Source organism: Necator americanus, chromosome III, assembly GCF_031761385.1.
Source record: "Necator americanus strain Aroian chromosome III, whole genome shotgun sequence".
Taxonomy (NCBI): Eukaryota; Metazoa; Nematoda; class Chromadorea; order Rhabditida; family Ancylostomatidae; genus Necator; species Necator americanus.
In genome coordinates, this window is record NC_087373.1 from 5,824,034 (window position 1) to 5,850,886 (window position 26,853).

Here is a 26,853-nt window from a genome sequence, read left to right on the forward strand (position 1 = left end):
CGACTACTCGAACTTTTCATGCTTTTGCTTTCGCACCGCGTTATAATGGTGATACGGTGCCTTTAATTGTGGTAAATTGAAGAAAGGTTTTCAGGAAGGAAACGCTTTAGGATGTCAGTAAGGAGTATTGAGAATTTATAAGTTAAGAAAGAGATTTAATTTTGTGAAATAAATGTTTGAGCACTGCAGAAAGATTTTGCTATTCTTATGTTGTGCTTCTTAGTGGTATAAACTCCAAAAGAAAAGAAAGTGGCCATGATCCAAGGGATCCAGGATGGAGAGGTCCGACTATGCAGAAATGCTTCAGTACTGTAGAATGCTTGCGAGTTCTGCTAGGATCCCTCTCTCTCCTCCTCACCGGTTGCTCCCCTCTGAAATATTCACACTGAAAATGAATGGGAATAGGAACTTGATGACAGCACAAACAAATACAATTCGATAAACAAATGTTTATTTGGGAAACACATACAAATATATTAAATTAACCACCACAGATAAACACATCACATCGGATCACAATTTCGGATCATAGGTCCTACAAATCATCATAATAATAATAATATTAAATCATACATAATTATAGTTTATACAGGTAAAGCACTTGGGCGGATCAGTTATTTAAGAAAATTTTTTTTTAAAGTTTTAAGAATAATAAAAGAATTTTTCAGTCATCTTTTCAATGACCATTTCAGCGAAAAAAGAAACAACAAGATCATGCAGAGAAGAAAATCGATAATATCGATCAAAATTGATCGGATGGTTTGCACTTTGAGAAACATCTTAGAACGGAAAGAACGAACGAACGCTAGCGCGTCTAGATGGACCGACAGGGACACAAAACACGATCAGCTACGTATAATGAAACTATTATAGGTATTGATGTTAAAGTTTGCTTCATAAGGGATACTGTATGAAATCTCAACAGGCGGTGAGAGTTTCCTCTACGTCTCTAACGGTTCTCCAACCTCTCTCTCTCTGTAATTCACTGAAACAGGCTATTCGGACCGCATTTAAATGGTTGAAAAAAGAAATTCCCCGGCGTAGGGCGTGAACTGGGCGGAAAATGCGGGTGGTTCCGGTTTTTGTCGGGATTTTTGAGGTTTTCCCCCTCGGAGACTGTTGAGGTAGAGAAAAAAAATGAACTCTAACTACAGTATTTCTTTAACAGAGGGCTGCACTGCGATTTGGCTCTATATATAGAGATGAGAGACGCAGACACAAAATTGAATAATTCTTTTTTTCTAAAATCAAACTCAATCCAATTTTACTGGGACAATTGCAAAAATATATGGAAGCTCGATTCGGATCCAGGCAGCAACAATCCCTTCGTCGCCTCGTGAGTAACAATTTTTAAATGGATCACTTAATTTACTAACAAACAAAAAACACTCCGTCTGAATAACACAAGTGTGATCTACTAGCGCTTAAGCATCTACGGAGACCTTAGATGTGTTCTCCTTTAACTCCTTTTTCGTTTCTGGAACAGTTTTCAACGGGGTTTTCGGTGACGCGACACGAATCTCTTCGCTGAGGGCGTTCGGGCTTTCCGGATCCTCAAACGCATCCGAGCTAGCCGAATCGATCCCGGAGTCGAATGGAGAGTCCTGGAAAGTGTTGATGATGGTAGTTAGTGTACGGTAGTTGTTCGAATGGTTCAGGATCGAAAGAGTGTCATGCCACTCGGAAATTTTCCTCTAAAATGTCTAAGCTATACAGTTACAGCTCATGATGTTACGGTATAACTTTAGAAATTTGGACCTTAGGACGAGCAGGCATCAGCTATGACCACCAAATGCTTCCTCGACTGAGCTATTCCAACTATCATCACTATGAGATGAATCGAGTGAAAATGAGAAGAAGAGAGAATCATTTTTCTGGGGGGGGAACCTTTTTTCGAGAGAGAATCTTCTTTTTTTTCTTTGATAATTGAGTTACTGCTTGAGGCTGCCATCAAACTAATCTGATTCTCTGAAGTTTTATTGGATTGAGATATAATATAGCATATTTATATATGATTTTATTTTTACGGTTTCATATATTTTTAGTATTTTCTAACATTTTTCTTTGACATATTGTTATATATATATATATATATATATATATATATATTTGCTTCTATATATACAATATATATTTTGTATTTATCTGTATGTATCATTTATCTGTACGAGACAGCTATCGAACAAAATCGTTGAGAAACCTGAATTAAGAGAACTAATTTTTCCATATTTGCATATGTTTGTGTTCTTTCATCACAAATTTTGTTTTTTTTTAGTATCTTTTCTTTCTGAGATAGAAGGATTATTTATTTATTGGAATCGAAATTACTTCGTAAAGTTAAATTATCTAATTTTGATAAATATCAATCAAATAAATAACCTGTTAGGATGAAGGCAAAAAAAAAATTCATTTGCTCCTCTTTCATCGAAAACTAACTTCCATTCTTCTGCACAGGGGTAATAACTGTCCTAGCAAATATTTCAAGTCAAATCTCTGTCATTCATCAATAATAATTCGACTAATTTAATTATTTACTAAATTTAATTACAATAATTTACTTGATAATGGTGATAATTTACTAATTTTTCAAAATTAAAATTATGATAACTTAGAAGAAACTGGAGAGTTTATTGAACAACTCTATGCAGAGATTTTTCTTTCAGAAACTACTCTCTTTTCACTTTTTTCTTGACCACTTTTTTCCCAAAAAATGCAATCGTTGTTCATTTATTTTTGTGAATTTTTCTTAATTATAACTCCTAACTCCTCTACTATAATTCTAACTTATGATCATTCTTTGTTTTACTGTGAGATAATTGCTGAGGGAGGTGTTCCTAACGATTGCTAAAGAACTAAAACAGCACCTGTAACGCATCCTTTGGGACGTCTACGAACTGATAAACAAGACGTTGTCCATCGACTTTTTGTAGAATTCCGCGTTGATAGTAGTATCTAAATTATTAAATTTAAACACAATTGATTTGTAGCTTTGATCTCCTTGTCGGGAAATTAAATTCGTGAATCAAAAATTTGTAAAATCAAAATAAAAAAAGAAAATTCAAATCCTAATGATCTCACCTTAGCGCTCTTCCCATTGTTTCATAATTCATTCCCGGTTTGTTTTTGTGCATTCCCCATAGTCTTGAAACTGCTTTCGAGTCCACAAGTTTAAAAACACCCTGAAAAATATTTCACCCCTTGTTGTTGTTGTTGTTATTTGCGTCTACAATTTGTACAAATTTCTATGTAAAGGCATTAAGCGCTGCCCTTATTTGCTTCACTTCCCGCCCACCACTAAACAGCAAGCGCAAAGTACGCGTGGGGATCTTGGTAACAAAATATTGTAGTTGTTTTAATTGAGCGTTCTAGTCTTCTGAACAAACCTATTTATTTATTTATTTATTTATTGAAGTTGTCCGTGAAATGGTACAATCTCATCGATGCTTGACTCATACTAAACAGTGTGCTCTTCTTTTTTTTGCGTAATTTTGCTTACTCTTTATTTTTTTTTAATTTCTTTCACTTATTTGCTTGCAGCATAACTACTCCTCGATACCTCTCATCTCCATAGAGAAAGTAAATCTAGAAATATTCAGTTATTCTGTTTTGAAGTAGGTTGGAGTTACCTTTCCTTTATTTCAGTGAAAGAAAGAAAAAAAACAGATAAAGAATGGACAAAAAAGCCAGAAAAAGTAGGTGGGAGCGCTGAGAGGAAGGGATAAACTAGGATGGTCCTGAGGAGATCCGTTAATTTTCTACAATTAAACTCGTGGCGAACCACCACTGTATCTCCCGCTGAAGGACGATACTGGTGATTTATTAGAATTACCGTACTCTTTGGATGAGTTCTCTCATAAAACTATGTTTATGCATGAACTAAAATGAACAAAAATAGTATTTCTGGTGGCACCATGCGAGCTGCAATGTGGACTTTTTTTCTAAAATTTAATAATTGGCAATAATAATAACTTTAAAATTTAAAATTTAAATTCTAAAAAAGCAGTTCACATGAGGTGAAGATGAAGTGAGCAGACTCCACGCGCTATTTAGCGGATAGCTGATAATCCCTCAGAGGGAAAAGACACCTTTTGGATAGCTTTTCATTTTATTTATTATTTTTTGCGTTATTATTTTATTGTGGAATGCTCCTCACCTTGGACTGATCGATCCATTTGATAAATTTTGGGCAGTATTCTTTGTCCTGTAGAAGACGCAGTAGAAATTCCCATAGATACGTGACTTGTCCGGAAACTGAAGGGGAGTTTTTTTCTCTTCACAAACGGAAATAAATCCAGAAATTTCTCGCCAAAGAAGAACTTTTCTTTACCTTCCTTGCTTCTTCTTCTTTGAGCGAGCAGATGTGATGGAGGAGGCACGGGTTCACTATATCTACGTGATTCCAACATATACGGCAATGAGAAGAACGCGGATTTTGAAGTGATTGTCGACGGAAGGTTTTCCTTCTGGAACATATTGCAGGGAGCGGCGGTAGCAGTGGCTCCAACGAGTGGTTGTGGAGGCAGTCCACATACTGAAAAATAGAAATAAATTAAATTTATTAGAATAAATTTCTCAACTACCCCATTCACTACCACTACCACATTTCTTATTTTCATCGCAAATATTTCAAAAATATTTGAAAAAACTGACCAGGAGGTTAGTGATTTAATTTTTGATATAGTAAGAGGTTTATAGATATAAATTTCTATATTTTGTTCCACTTTATTCCTATAGGCGGGTATGGCGCAGTCGGTTAGAGGTCCGTTGTAGCCATACGGTCGAGGGTTCGAAACCGCCCCAGTGCAAACCAGCCTTTCATCCCTGCGGGGTCGATAAATTGGTACCAGACTTGTCTGGAAGGATAAAAACACTGACTTGATCATCGGCTGACCCCCAAGTCATTGTTTGGGCCAACACGCGTTCCAAAACCTCAACGATTACGAATTACAGGAAAAACGCGTCGGCGCATCCCGAGTGGATTGAGACGCCAGTGACTTTATCCTTCATCCTTTTTATTCCTATTTCTTTCTATATTTTATTTCCCTTTATCTCCATTTCTTTCTTTTTTCTTTATTTCTATATTTTATTTCTATTTCCTTAGTGGTCTTTGCTTGCGGACCAGCTCTTCCCCATTTAAAATAATACAGCTGGTTAGAAACACGTCCCAGGAATCACTTTGTTCATTTTCGGCAAACTGGACAATTGCGAAAAATTTGCGAAAAATCCCATTGACCAGGAGGATTCGGATCAATCCAGAAATCCAGCGATATTTGGGAGTGTACAGTGTTCACCACGTACAGTACCATTTAGGTATATTTCGTAGAGTTATTTGTGTGAACAGTCCCATTTAAACTAAGGTTTACGGGATGTTTTGGAAGTAGTTTACGGATTTTCACAGTAGAAGTCAGAGCCGATCAAAGTAAATGAGCGAATCCTAGACCTCATCGGTAGTCTCATCCGGGAGTAACTAGATATTCAAAGCGGTTATCGGCAGACGAAACGCAGCTGGATTTCACGTATCGTAAGACTTTTGTCTGTTCCTTTAGAAATACAATATTACCATGGACTAGGAGTAATTTTTAAAGTAATTTAGCAGTACAGTAATTTTGTCAGCTTGTTTTATATGTAATTAGTTTTTTTGTTTTCTATAATTAATAATTTAATAATAGTGACAAATTTTTTTTTATAATATTTCATTAATTAATTTAATTCAGAGCGATTGTTTCCGTATTATTAATCCAACTATTCAAAATTCTACGAGATAGAGTATGGACGGGTATGTCGGATGACTTGGGGTATCCAAGAATTTGGCAAATTTTCAAAAACATTCCGGAAAAGAGAATTATAAGTGCACACTCTACAGCGTATTTCTGAATTCGTGGCAAATTTGTCGCTGCAATAAATATTATTTTTTTGATAAAATCCTCATACCTGTGGTTAGTAGAGATGTTGGAGGTTGTAATGCAGTAGGCGCTATAGGAATAGGAGTTGGAAGATCTCTTGGCGGTGCTGGCCATGGCAACAACGGTGACGATAGCCAGGGGGTTAGAAGACGACTGTCTGGAAAAGAAAAGATCATATAATAAAGATTTCTTTGGTTTTATGGCACACCATATAAATAAACATGAAAAATGAAACTGAAATCATGTGAAATAGAATAGAAGAAAAAGAAAAGAAAAAGAAAAAAACGCGATCAAGGGAAGATTTCAAAGGAATGAGAATTTTCATTAATTTTTTAGTACTTTAGCAGTGCAGTTTTAAAGCAGAAGGAAACAAAGGTAACTTTTTTTTCGTCCAGCCACTTCAGAGTTAACACAAATGAAGTGCTTTCATTGAGCGATGGATTGTGCCTGAGGCGTTTTTCCGTCGAATTCTCTGCCACATGTCTCTGCCGAACTTCTGTGATGTCTGGGAACACCTGGCCTTGCTTGGCCAGACCAAGGACCAACGGAAACGCCCGACATTCGCCCCGTCTTGGATGGGCGCTAACAGCGACAAATTGCAAATAATTCTGAGGAATACCTAAGGAATCAATTTTGAAATGGATGCAAAATAATTAGGTTAAAAATAAATAGATAAAATAAAACAAATAAATGGAGAAAAATTAAAAAAAAATAAAAAAAATAAGTGGTGTGATAGGAAAGCAGGGAATTCCCCGCTATTCCTCAATCTTTGTCTGGAACGAACAATTTTTTTTTGCTTCGTCGAAATTCTAAGAATGGAAATATACTGTGGCTCGCAGATTGTTAAATGGAAAATTCATCATGGTTTATGGGCGGACGCTTCCGGGATGCTTCCACCTGCTAAAATTTTTTGGATGTGTGTTTTGCAAGTATTTAGGAGGAAAATGCGATCAGCGTTATAAATTGAGAAATATAAATAAATAGAAAAAATAGGAAATACAATTAAAATTATAATAAAAAATGAATAATAATAATAAAATAAATGAATTATAATAAAAAATAAGAAATATAAATTGAGAGCGTGATCGTAGGAGTACCTTTACGGAAGTGAAAGAAAGGATTCGAAGTTCACTCCTTCGTCAGCAAAGATCAGAGATCCAACCAGAGATGCCAAGGAAAGTCAGATAAGGTGAACCGGACACGTGATGCGTTCCCGTAGATCAAATCGTTGGGTCACAGCCGGGAGCACTTGGATACCGCGCGATATCGAAAGCACCGCACGAGCACCCCATGGTCAGTCTTCTTTACGAAGTTCTTCAGGGGGAAAATACGATGATCCTTTGGTTCTGCGGGAGAAGCGAAGCCATTCGGGAACGCTTGCACGTGAACGGGACACATGGAAGTGTTACCGGTCTCCTCTCGGATAAATCGACGAACAACAGATCACAGGTGATATAGAGGTGATTTTTTGAAGGGTACAAACACAGATATACCGTTTTTTCTGTAGATCACAGTGACAGGTTTCATCATTTTTCCATTAATGAGTTTGTTTTTGCCATTACTATCAGGGACTATGCCGCCGGCACCGTATCATGGCTGATGTAACATAGAACGATCCTCTAAAGGCATCACCCCACGAATCCACGAGGTGGTACGGATTTCAGGTGGAGAGTTCCTATACGGGCTCATAGATTATGGAGAGAAGGGTGATTCCGCCCATTTCTCCCTAATTCCCGTAGAAAAAACGGCCCCGAAAGATGCGACGCGTTCACAAGGCTGGCGCGCTCCAATCGAACTCGTTGTAGAAGGTGGCGCGCCGGAACGCTCGAAGACGTATTTTCCGGGCCGTTTTCTACGGGGATTAGCAAGAAGTGGACGGAATCATCCAGCTCTCCATAATCTACGATTCAGTACACGAATGCTCCACCTGAAATCCGTACCACCTTGTGGATTCGCGGGGTGACGCCTTTAAGCGAATGATTCCACTAGATGAGGAATAGCATGTGTGAAAAGCACGTGCACGTAGAAATTTTCCTTTTCAAGGTTTATTCTCAAATAAAAACTTTCTTCAAAGCCATTCTGGTAAAGCTAACGCATAGCTTCCCAGGCACGGATTTATAGTCCACGTTGAGTCGTGCGAACTGACAAGAACTCTTCGGCGTCCGCGCTGAACACAAAGGTAAACGTGATCCGCCGCATACGGCTGAAGAAAATATCACGAAACAGGGCGCAGGCGAACGAGGAAAAAGTTGTTTAGTCAATTCAACTATTTTTATTTGGGCCATAGCCTACAGTAAGCGAATATGTCAAATATATGTAGATATAGGGAATAGAGCTAAGTTCAAGGTCCCATTTCAGGGGAAGGGAAAAAGTTCAGAATTGAGGGAAAAAGTTCAGAATTCTGGGAGAAAGTTCAAGGTCAGTAGTGCTGATCGCTTCCCACGCAGGAAGCTACTCATAAGTGAAAGAAACAAATGATATTTCGTTAATTTCGAACTTAAAAGGATTTTTCTCGAAATTTGAAAGGTATGGATATTTGGACTCAACTTCAGTTTTTTCTAAATGTATCTAAATTTTTCTAAATTTTTCTAGTTTGTCTAATCTAATTTTTCTTTTGAATTTTATAAATTTTGGAGGTTTTTCCATTTTTCTGGAAGAAATTTTCTTTTTTCTTCATTTTCTGGAGGTTTTTGCATCTTTCTATTTATACTTAGCTATTTAGACTTATTTAAACGTATTAGACAGATTTTTCCAAGCGCATGGGTTTAAATTTGGCCAAATTCTCCTACAGCTAACTAAATACTAGTACCCCAGAACAAGATACTAAATAAATAAAAAATACGCCAGAATAAAATGCTAAATACTAAATACTAAGAGAAATTCTTCAGATTTATCAAAATCTTTAAATTTATCAAATTATTTGATTCCATTACTTGAATCCGTGAATAATTGAATAACAGTGCTTTTTTCTGGTTATTTTTGACGGTTTTCTCAAAAATTCAATTCCTGTAGTGAACCACACATCTGGGCGAAACACAAACTCCCCTTGTTTTCCCATGTCGTGTCCCAAACAAAATCCCTTTCACCTGGTCGTAGAGACAAGCATCCTAGAGACGAAAAAAGAACACACACACACACACGCACAGTATCGGTGTGGTGCAGGAAAACGGTGTGCAGTCCGAAAACATACGGGAGACGGTGAGACGAACTGCCTGACCGGTTCCACGACCGGAAATACACACATTGCCGCCACCGTTCCAGAAACAGCCTGGTACAGCAAGTTTGATGGCCGGTCGGTCGGTCGGTCAGTGCTTGTGCGGTGGTGGTGTTGGTGGAAATGTTTGTGAGTCATTGAATTTAACGAAAGCGTGTCGGGAAAAGCCGCTGGTGGATGGATCAGAGAGGATCTATGGAACCTATGTGCATCCAGAGCACCTAAGGATAAATAGTGAGCTTTTATTCCAGAAAAAAGTCATTGGATTTAACGGAAGCGATCGGGAAAAGCTGATGGTTCAGTGAGGACCCGTGGAACTATGATCAACGAGGACCTATGGAACCCATGTGCATCCAGAGCACCTAGGGATAAATAGTGGGCTTTTATTCCACAAAAGAGTCATTGGATTTAATGAAAACGATCGGAAAAAGCCGATGGATCAGGGAGAAACTGTGAAAATGTGCATTCAAAGCACGTAGTGATAAATAGTGGTCTTCTATTCCAGAAAAAAAAATTAATGTCCACTCTCGACTTTTACGGATTTCCCGAGTTCCGATGCATTTCATTCGAAATTCAATCCACCACCAACCAACAAAATTTCCCACTGTAATCATTCCGAGAATTCTTCAAGATTAAAAGACTATGGGAAAAACTTCTAAATCAAATTAAATTTTTGTGAAAACGTTGAGATGCTTCATTGAGTTTCCTTTTCGCGCATATCCTTAAACAACCGTTACCTAAACATGCTTAAAATATTTTTTAAAAAGTTATTTCTCTAAATGTTTCCTTGTTTTTTCTCCTGCTTTTTTTGAAATATCATGTATTAATATATTAATTCAAATATTCATATTTTAAGGATTTCTAGTGTTTTTCTCAGGAAATACCCCGTGTTCGGAACCCTTTCCTTACTGCTTGGAGCTTTAATCTTCTTAGGAAACGTCTTAGGAAAGAAAAAAAGGAAAAATCACAACTGACTGGAACCTAGACTTCCCTTCACGATTCACCTCCGCCTTTCTTTCATCCTCCATTCATCTTCTCACCTCAAAATTACCTCGTGAACGTGGAACGACGAGAGGAATTGAGTTTTCCAGAAAATGTCCAAAAACAACCAGAAAAAAGGAAGATTTCAACCGCGTTGCCTATTGACGAACGTTAGCTTCCCCGTCCCCGTCACTTCTCCACGGCAGCAACCTACGAGGCTGGGTTCCGCGTGCACCGCGCAATATCCGCAGTCCTTTCCGCCCGCGCGCATTCTCCGCAATACAAACGGTCGAGGAGAAGGCGCGGCAAACACGTGCGATCACGACCCTCGGCTCGACAAACGACACCACTTATTCACATGAGCGAGGCGCCCGGTTCTCGTCGTTCCGACGTTCACGAGAGGTAATTTTGAGGTGAGAAGATGAATGGAGGGTGAAAGGACGAGGTACGAGGGTGACTCGTGCGGGGAAGTCTACGTTCCAGTCAGTCAGATTTTACTGGCTGCTTTTCCTGCTTATGGACAAGACATGGTAATGATGATGAATAATATGTAAATATGTTTTTTTTTGAAATGTAATGATGATTAATGTGTAAATATGTTTTTTTAAGTAATAAATAAATAAACAAATAAATAAATAATAATATGAAATAATATCAATAAAATAAAAATAAATATATTAATACAATATAATAATGTAATGATGGTCAACGTGTAAATATGTTTTTAAAAAAAATCATTACATATAGAATAAAATATTTAACGTTATTTAATAGTGGAGTTCTCCTCTGTATTTTGCCATAGGTTTTTGTTCTTAATGAAAACGGAAGAAGGAGATAGTTGGCATTGCAATTTGATTTCGCATTGATCTTTCAAAATCAATCAATTAGCGATGATCGGCTGGTAGATCAAGGAACCGCAGAAGTAAGCTGTCCATGTCTTAAGATGATGCTGCGTGTGATCCATGAGAAAATAATCCATGCAGGGCGTCTGTGTGTGATCACATGGGCTTAGAGCGCTGTTCAGGTACTTTGGGACCCACATTGAGACAGAACAAGGTTATACAAACTTAATAATAATATAAAATAATATTAATGAAACAAAAATAAATATATTAATAAAATGTAATAATAATAATATAATTTAATAATTTAATTAATAAGAAATTCAATAAATTCTTGCCGAAAGTCACCTGAGACTAAAATAAGAAGAGGAAATAAATAAATAATAGGAAAATAATAAATAAATAACAAATAATAAATAATAAACACTAGAAATAATAAGAATAAGTGAGAAAAAATCCAATTCAAGAATAAGGACAACGTGACAGTAATTTAGCTCAAGAACTATTCAACAACTCCCTGTTTTTAAATTTGTAGAGAATGTTAAATCACAATTTTTCGAAAATTTTCGTAATTTTGCATCTGCTTGACCAAAAATGCGAATGGAAAATCGTGACGGTGTTTATTACGAAACGAGTAGACTTCAAAAAAAAAAGTTCGAGTACCAGTCGTGGAAATTGTTTGATCAGAAATTTTTATTTTGAAATTTTTTCGAATTTCAATTTTGAAGTCTTTCTTAGCGCCTCTGTCAGCAGTAATTTTCTCTTATCTTTGCGATGCATCAAAAATTTAGTTTAACTGTACTTTTTTTTGAATTCCTTTCTAAAAATATATATTTCTATATTTCTTCCGTTCTCCCCTCAGTTTCTGATCTTCACAATATTAGAAGTACTTTAAGTAGTATATTTACTATTAAGAAAACTGTCCTTCAGAGAAATCACGACAGTTGAGCAGAGCTGTAGCATTTTTCCCAATTTTATTCCTATTTCGTTTCCCTTATGGTGAGGAACGATGTTGAGGAATATTTCCGCTGGCGACTCTAGGAATCAGTCAAAGAGAAGCGACAAATAAGGCAACAAGCCGAGTTATTCCTCCTTTTTTTAAGGTCGTTGAGAAAAAGTAAATTCTTCTCCAGAGAAAAAAAAAACGCCATTTCTATTTGGTAGTTCCACGTTGAAAAGAAATTGATTGGATCAAATACAAGAAGAAAAAAATCACAATTTTAGTCTACTCTGCCTGTAAGTTAATATCTACGTTGTTTTAAAATCAACTCTCTGGGAAAACGCTTCGTTAGTAGCTTTGAGTCCAAACAAAACGGTACTTTTGTTTTAAAAATTGATTCCAATCCAATATTTTGTCGTAAATTGAAGGTAGAATTTTACTCCATCAGACGCTTCAATTTTTTTTCGTCCTATTAAGTAAGTTCAAGTAAATTATTAAGTAAATTAATTCACAATTTACTCTTGAATTATTCTAATTAATATTATTACTTTTCTTTTTTTGTAAGCTATGTGATCGATAAGGTGAGGATTGAGGAATGTAATGGTTCGAAAAAACAGGAATCAGCAATTATTCTGAGGTAGATAAGTATTCTCACTTATTCTTATTATTCTTAGCATTTATTATTTATTATTTGTTTTTTATTTATTATTTTCTTATTACTTATTTATTTCTTCTTCTTATTTTAGTCACAAAGTTATACCAGCTAGGTCCCACAATACATCACTTATAAGGTTAGGAAGAACTAATTGAGGTCCCAGAAAACATCACACATAGGTTCAGGAAGAGCAAGTTGCGCAGATTTTTCCAGAGAACTCTAAATTTGTAGATTTCTTCACTAAGCTTATCACTGATACTCTCTATAGCAGATGTGAGCGGGATTCAGAACTTCCCGACCAACTACTGCTAAGGATCCCTGTACTACAATAGCACGTTAGCGGATCCTACTAAACCCGTAGCTTTCCAGGAACTTCGGCTGAAGCAACCGGTGTCGGGCGATGCGGCGGCGCGGCGGCGGCACCACCTTCAGCTATTCATACCTCCGCCAACTTTCACCTCGTTGAAACGCACAGCAAATAGTCAACGACGCAGCTCGTCGTCGCTGGTCGTCTTCAAGCGCCAAAAAAACCCAACGAGGGGAACTGTGCGTGCGACGGACGTGTGCGTAGCGCCAAGCTCCGTCTGCTGTCCAGTATGTGAATCGCGCGCGAGCGCGCGCGGATCACCTCGACAAATAGCTCGATTGAGACTTGTTTAACTCCAGAACTCCGGAATGAATGTGAAGAAGAAAATATCGAGGATCCGAGGCGATGGCTACACTTCTATTCCACGAGGAATGGAAAAACGGGTGTTGAACGTTTAGTATGCAAGCTTTTACGGGTTTCCATTCGTGCATATTTATACAATATTTATATATATATATATTATATTTATATTTCATTTTTATTACATTCATTTATATTTTTTTTATTTTTATATTTATTTATATAAACACTAGAAATAATAGGTCGATAAGAAATTTTTTGTATTTGAACCAAAACAACCTGCTTTATTTTTCACCCGCATCAGTCAAATGAGTCTAATGAGTATAATAATATATTTTACTTCTTAATAATTTTTAATTTTAATATATTAAGTTACTTAGTGGCTTGTACCATATTATTTATTTATATTTTATACGTATATTTATTTATCATTTATTATTCATCTTCTAATGAGTCTACCAATTTATTTTAATTTAGTTTAAATTTAAATTAAATAGTATATTTCTATGCTAATTTAGTCAATTATTTTAGAAAAAAAGAAAAAAGTTTGAGATATTTTTGTAAAGCGGGATTAAGTGACAAGATGATTGAAATGCGTAATGAACCAACTCAATTTTATTTGAATTAAAATTTCAACAACAAGAAAACTGCTAGACGTCAAATTAATTAATTGATTATTAAAAAAATGAAAATAACAATAGTAAATAAATAATACGCTAAATATTGGTGGTCAGTTTTAAGCGTTCTACACGCTCACTGGGCACATTTCTACGATCAACCTAGTCCATTATTTTTGAAGAAAAAAAGAAAAAAATTTGAGACATTTATAAGGCGAAATTTTTCCCTCTACAAATTTAAAATCTGAAAATTGCATTCGAGGTAGCTTTCTATGCGGTGACGCTGCTTTCTAAAAATAACCTTTGTTTTGTGATTTCCCTTTTTTTGCGTGCAAATAAATAAAAATATAAATGAATAATAAATGTAAAGATTGTAAACAAATAATATATGTTAATGTGTTAATATACTATGTTCACTATTTTTTTTTTCTTTGAAGAAAATTCTAAAAAAAAAATAATTGGAGGAGCACAGTTTGATGCATGGGACCTTTTTTTGGCGTAATTTCTAGGAAGTTTGGGAGTTCCAGAAATTTCTTCGCAGTAATTTATATACTCTGAATTTTTCAGCTCCATCGAAGCAAAATAAATATATATCTACATTAAATATTTTCAAAAAAAAATGTTTAAACTACAAAGCCGTTGGAAAAACGAAAATATGTATTATCAATGTAAGTATTGTTTTCTGTGTTATTCCTTTAATCTACGATACAGTAATTCTATAAAAAGTTCGGGAAAAGTAACTTTACTAAAATAAGACTTTAATAAAATAACTGGATTCCTCTAATCTACAATACGACAATTTTGTAAAAATTAAAAAGATTCTGAAGAGTTCCAGTGATCTTCGGAAATAGAAATGGAAGCAAATTTTCCTCGAAAATTTCTCACTGTATTTTTTTTGTGACCCTAGAAGGCGATGTGAAACAGCGGTGTTCACCACCACTATACACATGGATCGTGGATCATGTGTGATCCCGCACCCCGGTCCTGGTGGACACACGGAGAGTTCACATCGAATTATCTTCGCGGAAACATATTTACTGTTGCGCCTAGCGCGTGATAATCGCACATCGTCGTTACGTAACGCTGCGCTTGCGTGTTCCATTTTATGCAAATACGGAACGAACGGAATTATCAGAAAATATTACAAAAGGATGGATGAGATGAAATTGAAAGTCGTACAGCAGTGTTGTCTTCGGAACTTCGCTCATGTTCGAGGTATCCGGATATTCCGGCAGATGATAATATGAATTCCAATGATCTACATTTCTGTGTAGACTTTGGAAGAAATTTCCAAGGATTCAGGAAAGGTCAAAAATGTATTTCAAATGTTTATTTGTATTCATTCCTATTGTTTATTTCTATTCATTTTATTTCCTATTTCTATTGTTTATTTGTATTCTTCATTCGTTGCCTCTTACTCTGGGCACGTCTTTGAGCGTAATAAATAAATAAATAAGTAAATAAATAAATAAATAAATAATCGAATAAATAAATAAATAAATAATCGAATAAATAAATAAATAAATAAAAATGTTTTGAAATTATCTGTTCACAATGTGGGAAACCAGAATAAACATTGAAAAAATTCGCGAAAAAGGTTCTCCCATCGGCTAAGGGACCAGATTCGAGGAAAAAAATTGTCCTTAAAAACTTTCTCTTTCATTTCGGGCCCCGTTTATGTCTCGAATAAATTGAGTAACGACTAAGCTGAATAAATCGAATGTTTGAATGATTCATTGAGTGAATGAATGTTCATGTTTATTTCATCAATTTTGGTTGAAGATAACGTGACGAATGCGGGACGTATTCTTTCTGGAAGTTGATGAATTTTTTTTTCGCAAAAAAATCCACTAAGATCAGATCTGCACTGTAGAAAGATATTTGGCATGGACGCCAAGAAATATTGCAATTTTCTGGATTCCTTCTGTGCCACACCGGTCCAAAGATATTGTAGGAATGAGATAGAAAGACTCAGTGCTGTCGAAACCCCAAGTTTTAATAATTGATGAAAATAACCGTGATTGATAAGGGTAAAAGTAAACATAAACATAAGTTTAGAACAATCATTTAATCAATATTAAATTACATTTCTTGCATTCGATCAATCAATCAATTTCCATCACTTAACCCTGCTTATTCTCATTCTACTCTTTTCTCGTTGCTGGATTTTCTATTGTTGATTTGTATTCATTCCTTGCCTCTTACTCTGGGAACGCCTTTGAGCGTAATAAATAAATAAACAAATAAATTGATTAATTAATTTAAACACTCGATTTATTAGTGATTTCCTCCCTCTCTTTAGTAGTCTTCCTTAGTAGCCTACCTACCCTACCATGCTCTTCCCTCATCCCCTCCGAGTCGCATCCCCTCCGGGAGTCCGGGATCTCGGCTACACACATACAAATCTCCTCGACGATGCGACAAAAAGTACTTGGCGACTATAGTGGCGGCAGATCCGCGATGCATTGGCGACGACTGGAGCGGCTGGGGCCGGAGCCTCATCCGGTCGTCGCCCTCCGCGCTCACATACACACACACACACGGAGAGGATCTCGGCTCGTATTGCTAATCGTGCGTGCGCATCCGTTGATCGTTTCAATAGCCAGGTGAAACCGGGCGCATCGCTCCAGGAAGCACGACAACCGTCGAGCCTCATCCTCCTCATCCCGGTCGTCGTTCCTCGTCAACTCACCTCACGGGGCCACCCTCTTGAGAACCAGTTTCACGCATGCATACGATCAGGGTGACAACGGACGTGAACGACGGGTCAAACCATTCCGGACTTCGGCACGATGACAGCCAGCACGGCGGCTAGTGAGTGAATAGCCCGGCGAGTGTTGTAGCCAATAGAAGTGCGGACTCTTTTGTTGTCCAGGAAAATTTCCTTTATTCGTGGAGTCAAAGATGGTCCGTTTAGTGCAAAGCGCTTTTCTAGCAAATTTACGTTCTCCCACAGCTGGCAATGACCTGTTTCTTGCAGTATTTGGTTAATTAATTTGTACCATATCTTGGAAAAGTGTTGGTAGGAAATGTCAGGATATTCCGACCGCTTCGCCGTTCCACACTTTCACAAATTGGTACACATATTCAACCAAGAAAAGAAGAATTTAACCTATTTAATTAAAGAAGGTTCTTTTGCAGTAAATAAAAAAGAAACGAATAAATATAGAAGCAAGGTTTTTTTCTTAGGAATGAATAGGTAGTGTTCGTTGAGAATTTTTTCACAGAAAATTCTTTATTGAACGAAGAGGTTTTTCCTAATTCCTAAATTTTTGATAGCGCATCTTAATGTTAGCAGACGTTTCGGAGATGGATTAAAGTTTTTTTTTCCTAAATCCTACACAATTCCTAGATCCTCATTGGGTCATTTTACAAATAATAAGTCAGTAGAGAGATTTTTTTTTCATAAGCAAGCGAACGTTTAGAAAGTGAGAGTCTCTATGAGAATATGTTCAATACAAAAATGGAGAATACTGCAGATATTGTTATTTGTCGAATAATTTAGTTTGGTGCATTTTGTTTGTTGTTTATTTATTTATATTTTATTTAAGCATATTTCAGTGCTTATTTTCAAAATAAATTCGTCTTATTTTTTTTAGAAATGAAGGAAGTACACAGAAATAATTAGATAATTATCTAAGGAATAACATAACATGGTCTTGTACTTATTTTTACCAAGAAAAAGACTATAAGCGAATTTTCAAGGATGTATCAGGATAAAACTAAGGTGAAAAATAAAATCCAAAAGAAAGGATTTACTTCGGATCCGAAAAGTCACCCGGGAAATTAGAAAATTCTTTTCACAGACGAGAAATCACACATCACAGGGAATTTTTCCAGCCACATTCTCCATTCCAGCATAGATTCTATCAATTCCACCCCCAGGGAAAACATGTACTAGCAGTTATTTCCGTACAACAACTGGAAACGCGTATCGGGATGGCTCCTGAATTGCTTATTCAAAGCAAACATCATCGGTCCCCCCCCCCGTCCCTCTCCCCGCTCAGCTACGGCCGGCGGACGAACGGACGGTTAGCGGACGAGCGCGTACGCGCGTAGCCAGCCACATGCGACACACAGGCGGACGGCACAGGACGGACGGATCGTGCGCGGAAAGGGAATTCCGTGGGCGTTGTGTTTATTTTTCATGTCCTCAGCCACCACATCTTCAGCTGATTAGCGGTTCAGAATTTTCCTGAAACATCCAGCTACTTGGCTGGAAGGACTTTCTGGGACCTAAAAAATCGACGGGGGTCCCACTAAGTCATAAATTTCAGCCGATCACGACAAGGACAGTAGTGCGTGATCGAAATGGAGCGCCGAGCTCAGCTCTGCTGAATATATTCCCATAAAAACAATTTTCACGAATAAATATCAGTCTCGACGTGATTGGTGTCTGTGTGTGTAAGAGTTTCACGATTGGAAAAGGCAGAAAACCTAAACAGACACACACAGAGAAGGGGGAGGTGGGACGACTAAAAGCAAACAACCGAACAGACGGAATGGCCGACGGCGGCCGCGCGTTCGTTCAGCATCACCATCAGATATTGCTCTGTGTTGCTCAGCACACACACACACACACACGCGAAATTCACAAAAGTACGATTTTCCCGAGAGGTTATTTTTGGAAAACCTTCACGTTCACACAAATTTTTCCTCCAACGATTAGATACCACGTACTTCGGATACGATAGAAAAAAATTCCGAAAGAAAAAAATTGGAAAATTAGAGAAATTGCGAAAAAATAATATTTAAGCGGGAAAAATCCGTATAAAGAAATTTGAATTTCGTTCCCGTTAAAAATTCTCGCTGAATCCTACTTCATCAATTCAAACTTATTAGTTGTTAGATTATTATTATTATTAATATTATTATTATTATCTATTTTTTTTCGTTATTTTTAGATGTAATGAACTGTAATCTGATTCATTAATAATTGGTATACTGTAGCTGATGCTTCTAATAGCTCTAATAATACAATAATAATATTGACATTGAAGAATACTATTACAGTAATATGTATGTGACTTTTTCGTTGCCTGGAATCTTAAAACGTCGAAGAATTTTGCTTTAGGATCCACCTGTTTTCATTCTACGAATAAACAAATTGCTTATTGAAATTAGAAAATCCCAGAAGAAGAGTAATAAACCCTGTTTTAGATCCAGAATCATGCTATTACTAGAAAAAACATTGGCAAATGTGTGTAAATGTATAGAATCGAATGAAAATAATAAATGAATAAATAATAGATGAACAAATGTCACAACTATTCAGGAAAATCGTGTTTTTTTTTTTGTAAATTTCAAACAAATCATAACGATTAAAATTTAAGTAGTAATAGGATCTGATATCTGAGTGAATTATTATTCAAAAATTTTAGTCTTTTATCTGAGATTGAGAGATTTAGCCCGGAGAAATTCGTTGTATTGAATGCGGAATAATTAGGAAAGATTTGTAGGGAAAATTTTCTGCCGTGGAACTCAGAGTAGAACAGTATGACAATGACAATGACAATGACGCTGACAATGACGTCGTTCGACATCATCATCAAATGAAAGGAAAAGAATTAGGTGCTCTGGTGGATGTAGTATAGATAACTGCCATTATTTTAATAATAATAATAATTTAAAAAAAGTCAAAACTCTTTCCAAATGATAAAAAAAAACACGAATCCACGTGACTGTTTAGTCTATTTAAAAAAGGATGAATGTATTTGAGAGAGAAAAGAAGATGGAGAGAGAGGGAGAGCGTGACACACATAGAACAACAACACAAAAAACAAATAGAAATGATTAGTGATGATGAAGACTAATAAGCAGTGAGGAAAATCCCTTTCAAACCAGGCACGAAAGTCAAGAAAAGCAGGAAGGAGGGATTCTCTGCTCCTGACAAGTAAATAGGAAGTTTCCCAGAAGTTCTGGAGGATTTTTCCGGCGTGGAAAAGATATGACAGTTTCATGAGAGTTATCTTAAAGGAACAAAACCCCGTGAGTCATAAGGAGCTTGCTGAATTTTCATTTTTCTCCGCGCTTTCCCCGGGATCTTCTTTCCCGGGTCTCTTCGTCCCGCATACCTCCTCAATTGATAGGGATATCCTCAATGAGGACATTCTCGGAATGTGTGCAACATTTCTAAGACCTCAAAAACTGGATTTCCAAAAAAAAATCGAAAATTTGTATAGCTGCTTGTTCAGAAAAAAAAAGGATAGTGACTCGTGGTTTCACCAGTCATTATCGATTTCCCTGGATAAAGGATAAAAAATCCGAAGTTGAAAGAGAAAATTCGCTGCAATTGTTCAGAACGAGGAGAAAATACGCGCGAAAATGTTAAGTATGCCACAGTATCGGAGTCAAAGTAGAAAGTTAGTTAGATTTTAAAAAAATTTGTGAATTTTCAAGGACATTTTTCTCAAGAAAAAAATGTTAATTATGTTCAAGAATAGTTGGAGTAGAAAACAATTAGATTTTAAGAAAATTTTTTCGGATTTTCAAGAAAATTCATTCGGAAAATAAAGTTAGAACGGGGAAAATTCTGCATGGTACACGAGTGCGCTCAGAAATTTCACTCACCGTTAATCCATGGCCATAGAAACGGTGATATGGGAAGATTTTGATTTGTGGCGGTCGGATGATGTAGAGGCGTTTGTTTCTGTGAATTCGAGGACATTGCGGAAGTGATTACGGATGCTTGAGCATGTAGTACGGTAGTTGGTGCATCCATATGCATATGTTCCGTGGAATCCATTGAATGATCAAGTCCGATCCCTTTAAATGTTCGTTATTCGACGGATGGACACGGTTCTACTTCTGTAGTATTGTACTTCGCTAAACTACCGTATTCTTGAGCCCGTACCTGAATCAGGACTGGATGTGTCATTATTCATATGTGAAGCGAGTACTCGTTGTCTTTCTAGTAAACGTTGTAGTAGACTGATCGAGTCAACTGTTGATGTGGTAGGCTGAAAAAGATCGAGGATCCGTGATGATATGAGGAAAATAGAGGAGGCGGCGAGAAGAATGGAATGGAATGAATGAAGGAAGAGATATGGATCTGCATATAAAAGGATAATTCCTAATCAGAGGAATTCAACAAAGAGTAAGTAACTTTTCAATTTCCTTAAATCTCAATTTTTCTAACTTTTAGTTTTTAGTTTCAATTTTTAAGATTTAGATCTCTGTACGCTCATTAGGGAAAAAAGTAGATAACCTTTTCAGATCCAGAAATAAACCTCCTGGTATAGAGCTCAAATCCGGTTTTTTTCAGTTTAAATAATGAAAGTATAACGAATCGTTTGAATTTAAGCATTACAAAGAACTTTGCTTATTGATTTTTCTAATTAAAAATATCATATTTATGTTTACATTTATTTATATCTTTATATTCATACTTTTGACGAAAGAAATCATTGGGATAAGAAATGAGATCACTGGATGAGTCAGGTGGTAAAAATCAGACAGATATGGAGGTGACTGAGTAAAATTTAGATAAGTTGGGTGGAAAAAATCGAAAAATCTTGAAAACATAATGAATTTCGATTTCTTTTTCGATAAGAAACATGAAAAATTACCGTCAGAAAGCAGAGAACACAGGTAGAAAGTGGTAGAAGTGAAATAATAAATAAAGACAATAAATATTCGGGAATTAGAGCGGTAGAGTAGATCAAAATTCGTCTAAGAAGTTCTTAAATGCGTGCAGAAGCTGATGGAAAAACCAAACCTTGCAATAAAGCACCGCCAGAAACAAATAGAAATTGAGAGAAAGAAGAATTAGTAGTTCAATGAGAAATTCCACTAATTTCCTGGATTGGATTCGAGAATTTTTGCCCGAAGAAAGCATTATTCAAAGATCTGAGGAACTTTGGAACAAAGAGCACCAAACTACAAACACAAGCACATAGAGTGAGCGATACGTTCGACGGGAATCATCCAGGAAGTGATCGACGCGACTTATCAGAACTTCCCGGGGGTCGGGTGAGGGGTCGAAGTACCGCCCGAAGAAACGCGTCAGGAACTTATCTAACAGTCGAGAGGTGGTTCAGATTTAATGCGAGGGTCTCGTGACCGTGTCAGCATGTCACTCACCTTGTCCTCGATGAGGTTTGCAGCACTCCACAGTATCGCCGGAGCACTTGTTCGTCGACCATCGGCGTACTTTGGTTGTGGTCGTTCGATTTTAAACGTATCCTTCACGTCCACTTTTAAATGATCCTAGAACGATTAATTTTGAAAGATTGATTTTGAAAGAGGTTAGACGTTTTTCTTGTAGAGAAAGTTTCTTTGGGATTTTCTATTCTGGAGCTTTTCCGAGATTCTCTGGGATTTTCTATTCTGAAGCTTTTTAGAGGGAAATTTTTCTTGAAATCCAGAGATCCGACGTTCTCAATGAATTAGTAGTTGTAAATTTCCAGAAAACAAAACGAAATTTCCAGAAATAAATAAAGAATCCAGAAACAACAATGAATTAATAATTAGAGGGGAATTTTTCTTCAGATCCACAGATCTGAGGTTCCCAATGAATTCTGCCTGAAGGGTGTTGGGATTCTTTTGGAATTTTCTATTTTAAAGCGTTTCCGAGATTCTCTAGGATTTTTTACCCAGCAGCTCTCCAGAGAGACTTTTTTTTTTGAAATTCAGAGATTTCAAGATTCCCCATGATATTCGTAAATAATTCTACAAAACCCCTGTTAGAACCATTTTAAAGTACATTAAACGAAATTTTTGTAGGATCTGAATACAATCTTGGTAGAGGCCCACTCCAACGATGTGCCCCCACAAACACTCGGAATATGTCCCCGAGAAAAAAATCCCAGGATGTTGTTCATTTGTGGTGAAAAAGCACGAGTACCTTGTACAAACATTGTGGAATGGAGAACAATAGAAATTGAAGATGCGAAAATTTTCAAGAAATCTTCAGTCAGGAGAAAAATAGAAGATTTTCCCAACAAAAACGAAAAAAATCCGGTCACTATTCAAAATTTGTGTTCAAAATAATGGAAATTTCTACTATAATGAGACCTTTTATGTGTAGGGTCACAATTAGATGAGGAACATGGTGCTAGGAAAGGTTAAGGTGTAATGAAGGCGCTAGATTATTCCTGGACTTTAAATGACGTCATTATGAACTACTCAAATGGTAAAATTTCCCTCTGGAAACTTTTTGAAGAAATTTTTATGGATTCGAATACGAAAACTGTTACGAATTTTCAATTTTTTCATGTGTTGGCGTTTTTAAACAGAAGGAAGAAATCAAGGAGAAGTCCAACAGTTCCAGGCTAACTTGCTCTGGACCTAAAGTTGCCCCTGTAAGGGAACTCCTAGGAATTCAAGGACAGGACAGGACATAGCAAAAGAATATGAAGTAGGGTTAAACGTGGGCACAAAGGTTGCATAGGATAAATTGGAACAAAAGAAACGAATCCATAGAATTTTTGGAGAAATTATCCTTGTATAAAATTAATGCGACAAAATCAACACGAACTCGTCAGGAACTCACCTGCTCATCGCAACGCGGACCCATCGTGCCGGCTAATGTCTGCGGATCACGACACACCTGTATCATAATATGATTGCGGCGGCGGTACACGCGTTCAGCGGTGGCGTCGACGGCGGCGGTGACGGCGGTGGCGGCGCTAGTGCGGAAGAGGCGACGAACCGTCTCGGGCTCCTCGTCGTCGCTGAGACCACCACCACCATCGCCACCGTGCCTCCTCACGCTGGCGCCGCCCACGTTCGTGACCACTGACCGTTGTCTGCGCTCTCCGGCCACGGCGCACTCTTTTCACACTTCTCCAGCACCGTAGCCAGGAATCACGACACCTCCACACCGAACAGCAGCAAATACTCGCCGCTGCAACAACATAGCCCGTCCTCCCCACCTCCGGCGCTTCATATCCGGGCTATGGAGACGGGCGCGAGCAGGAAAAAAATTCGGCCCATAGGCTAACGCGTCGGAGAGATTGGTGGAGACGTTGTGAGGGATGTGTTTCCGGTTTCGACACTGTATAGGCTTATGAACCGTTTTCTATTATCTATATTTCATTCTCCTTCCTCCCTCTCCGTCCAATATCTTTTTTTCCGGAAAGAAGGCAGAGTCTATCTTTATTAGTTTAGTTTATTGAAATTGTCTGCTTTTGCAGAAATTCAACATGGTTGAAATTTTCTCTTTTTTTCGCAACATACTGCTATTTTTGTGGAAATCGTTCAAAAATAGCCTTAAGCTCCACCTATGAAAAGACGGTAGGATCGTTTTTTTTTTCTTAATTCAAGGAGAAATGCAGGGATTTTCCGCGAATGACCGCAGAACCTTCGGATACACATTGAAAGTGTTCAATGTGTCATTGCTCATTTTATTTTTTACTTTCCAATGGAGGAATTCCTAAACAAAATTTGTAATGATAAGTCAAAAATTACTTCTTCCCTTCAGGGAACCGTTGTCTAAAGAGGAAATGAAATACCTCTTAGAAAAATTACTAGAAAATCTCTTATAACCTCTGCAAAATAAAAGCTCTTGTTCAAAGTTCAAAGATTCCCAGCGATTGATTCGAGTGAAGCTTACTTCTTATTTTTTAAATCGAATTTTTCATTAAATTATTTTTATTTTCATCAATTCTTTTATTATTCTCAGTAGAACTGCTAAGAATATGCGACCGACGACGTAAATTTGCGAAACTGCTTTGGGGAAATAGGTTTCAGGTTTCAATCAAGTCTAAAGAAAAAGGGTTTTGAGCTGTATTCGAACATGGAATCGAATCTGGAATCATTCGAAACATGGATTGTTCGCTGAAGATTGCTAAAAACGGAGACCCTTAAAAACCGAGAAGAAGAAAATCCAAAAAATTCTACCACAAAAATGAATCGATTATTTGAGATTGAAGTGAGTAGAAAACAATTTTGAAGTTAATTACGTGTGTATTTTTTAGAATTAATTAGATTTGATTTCAGCTTGGGAATTTGTAGATGAAAAACATGTTTTATTCATTTGTGTCTTATTTTTTTCTACCCTCAGTACGATCCCTCTTCCTTCCCTTGGCCCTGGAAAGGCCAGAGACACACAACAGAGAGAATGTAGGATTAAAATTGTACTTCCTATCATCAAAATCTGTAGATTAGAATTGTGTAGTTATTTTCATAAAAAAATCCAAATAAAATCCCAAAATAAAATCAATCCTATTAAATCTATATAATCTTAATCTTATAAAATAAATTTTAATAGTTATTCTTGAATTCTTTCCTTTTATCCGTATTTCTTGGTTTCTTCCATACATGCATCTTTTTCTTGTTTTATTCTTCTTTACTAAAAGTATTTTTATTTCAACAGGTGCGACAACTATGCGTTAGCAAAGACATTTTTTCATTTTCATTTCGTGGACGCAAATCAATTAAATTAAAGCAAATTTATTATATTTATGTATATTTATTTTATTATTTATATATTATATAAATAATAAAATAAATATACAAAGGAAATGTTATCCTCTACCACTCCTTCTGCTCAGAGTACTGGCATAAGTATATTTATTTGAACATTTTCCCACAGCTCTGTCAAAGAATACCATTTTTGAATTTTCTTTTTTTTCTCTTTTTTTTGCTTATGTAGCGCTATATTAATAGGTAAAGCTAATCTAAAAGAGATCCATTCATCTCAGAATCATAATCAGTATTTATATTTATTTATTTATAGTTATCAGTATTTATTATATTAAATTTACTATTATATTTCACGGTCTTCAATCTTCAAATCTTTTCTGTAACTGTTTCCAGAATCGCGCGGAACGATCACACGTTTCTCATCTGTGGGTGATTTTTCACAGGAAGTGAGCTTAACCCAACCCCTACCCCTCCCCCTCCTCCCTCCTCCCTCCCGGTAAGGTTATTATTAGTACGATTAGTATCTTTGAGAGGTCAAAAATTCGCCCATTCCTTTTTTTTTGCCCATAGTCCACTTTAAAGCATTTGAGTGATCAAAATTATTGGAGCCTCCACCTGCAAATGCTGGAAAATTTTGCAAGATCACTTGTCAAACCGGGTACATTACCACGAAGTCAAAAGAACGTACTAAAACAATTGTTGTCAATCGGAGATTTTTTAAAAAAATTTTAAAAATTATTTTCCCGGTGTCTTGGTGCTTTGCCGAAAAATCTTAAAATCTGAAAAATAAAGTTAAAAAAAATCTCATCCTCCTTTCTCTTGTCAATAAACTGCTGCACTGTTGCATTTTGTTTTCAAAAAAAGGAAAAAAAACATTTTGTCCAGATTTCTCCTAGCTTTAATTCCTATCAAAATAACTTTTACAACGTTTTTTTACAGTTAAATCCAGGTAGCCTCGATTCATTGATTGTTTAATGTTTTTACAAAAATTGGGATAGTGAAGAAATAAGAACAAAAGAACAGTAAAGCATAAAATATTTGAGCCAATATAAAAATAATAATAGAAGTAGTAATAATAGTATTAATATAGTAGATATAAGATGCAAAACATTGAATAAATCACATAGTTTATAAATTTTCGAAAATTTTCCTATTTCTTGAACACAGATTGCGGATCTGGTCTATACTAAATTGAGAGGAACGAGCCCATCCTCAAAAAAAAAGAACCTAAAAAAAATTCTTGTCTCATTCAGTTGGTTTTGCTTACATGTCTATTTTATTACATAAACACAGTGATCTTAGAATTAAAATAAATTTTTTTCAAAGAAACTAAGATGTACATATTTATCGGACTTCTTAAACTGCTTTATTTCGCTTTTTTCAATTTTTGTAGAGGAAATTAAATGGAAGATCCAAGAATACGTATTCACAATGAAATTTCGTGGAAAAGGATCTACTCTTTGCTCTCATGAGGGAAGCTTTTGTTTTCTGCTATGTATCTACGCGGTATAAATTTTGTATAAATTTTCTGACTTTCATCTTCTTTTCGATGATAAATAAGTGCATCTTGATGTGAATATTGATCATATCGAGGTGAAGGAATAAGAACATTGAAACCACTGAAAAGGAAAAATCTACTAATTCTGCCCTATCTGTTTGCCTGAGGC

The 26,853-nt window shown here is 36.4% G+C and overlaps 1 protein-coding gene across 3 annotated transcripts; it reads right to left on the reverse strand.

Moving 5' to 3' along the window:
* Window positions 1-1,424: 1,424 nt before the first annotated feature.
* On the reverse strand, window positions 1,425-23,678 carry RB195_008715 (uncharacterized protein; the record flags this gene model as incomplete). 3 transcript variants are annotated; one of them, XM_064195351.1, is made up of 10 exons in its annotated part: window positions 1,425-1,604; window positions 2,865-2,952; window positions 3,079-3,179; window positions 4,154-4,251; window positions 4,328-4,531; window positions 5,932-6,060; window positions 20,390-20,584; window positions 20,673-20,778; window positions 21,902-22,027; window positions 23,313-23,336. In XM_064195351.1, 10 exons carry the CDS (start codon window positions 23,334-23,336, stop codon window positions 1,425-1,427), a joined length of 1,251 nt encoding a protein of 416 aa, XP_064046496.1. The 3 variants fall into 3 exon arrangements, with proteins under 3 accessions (XP_064046496.1, XP_064046497.1, XP_064046498.1); XM_064195352.1 differs by lacking the exons at window positions 20,390-20,584; window positions 20,673-20,778; window positions 21,902-22,027; window positions 23,313-23,336 and adding an exon at window positions 6,398-6,464; XM_064195353.1 differs by lacking the exons at window positions 1,425-1,604; window positions 2,865-2,952; window positions 3,079-3,179; ... (1 more) ...; window positions 4,328-4,531; window positions 5,932-6,060 and adding an exon at window positions 23,615-23,678 and having other exon boundaries at window positions 20,382-20,584; window positions 23,313-23,557.
* Between the last annotated feature and the right edge of the window lie 3,175 nt (window positions 23,679-26,853).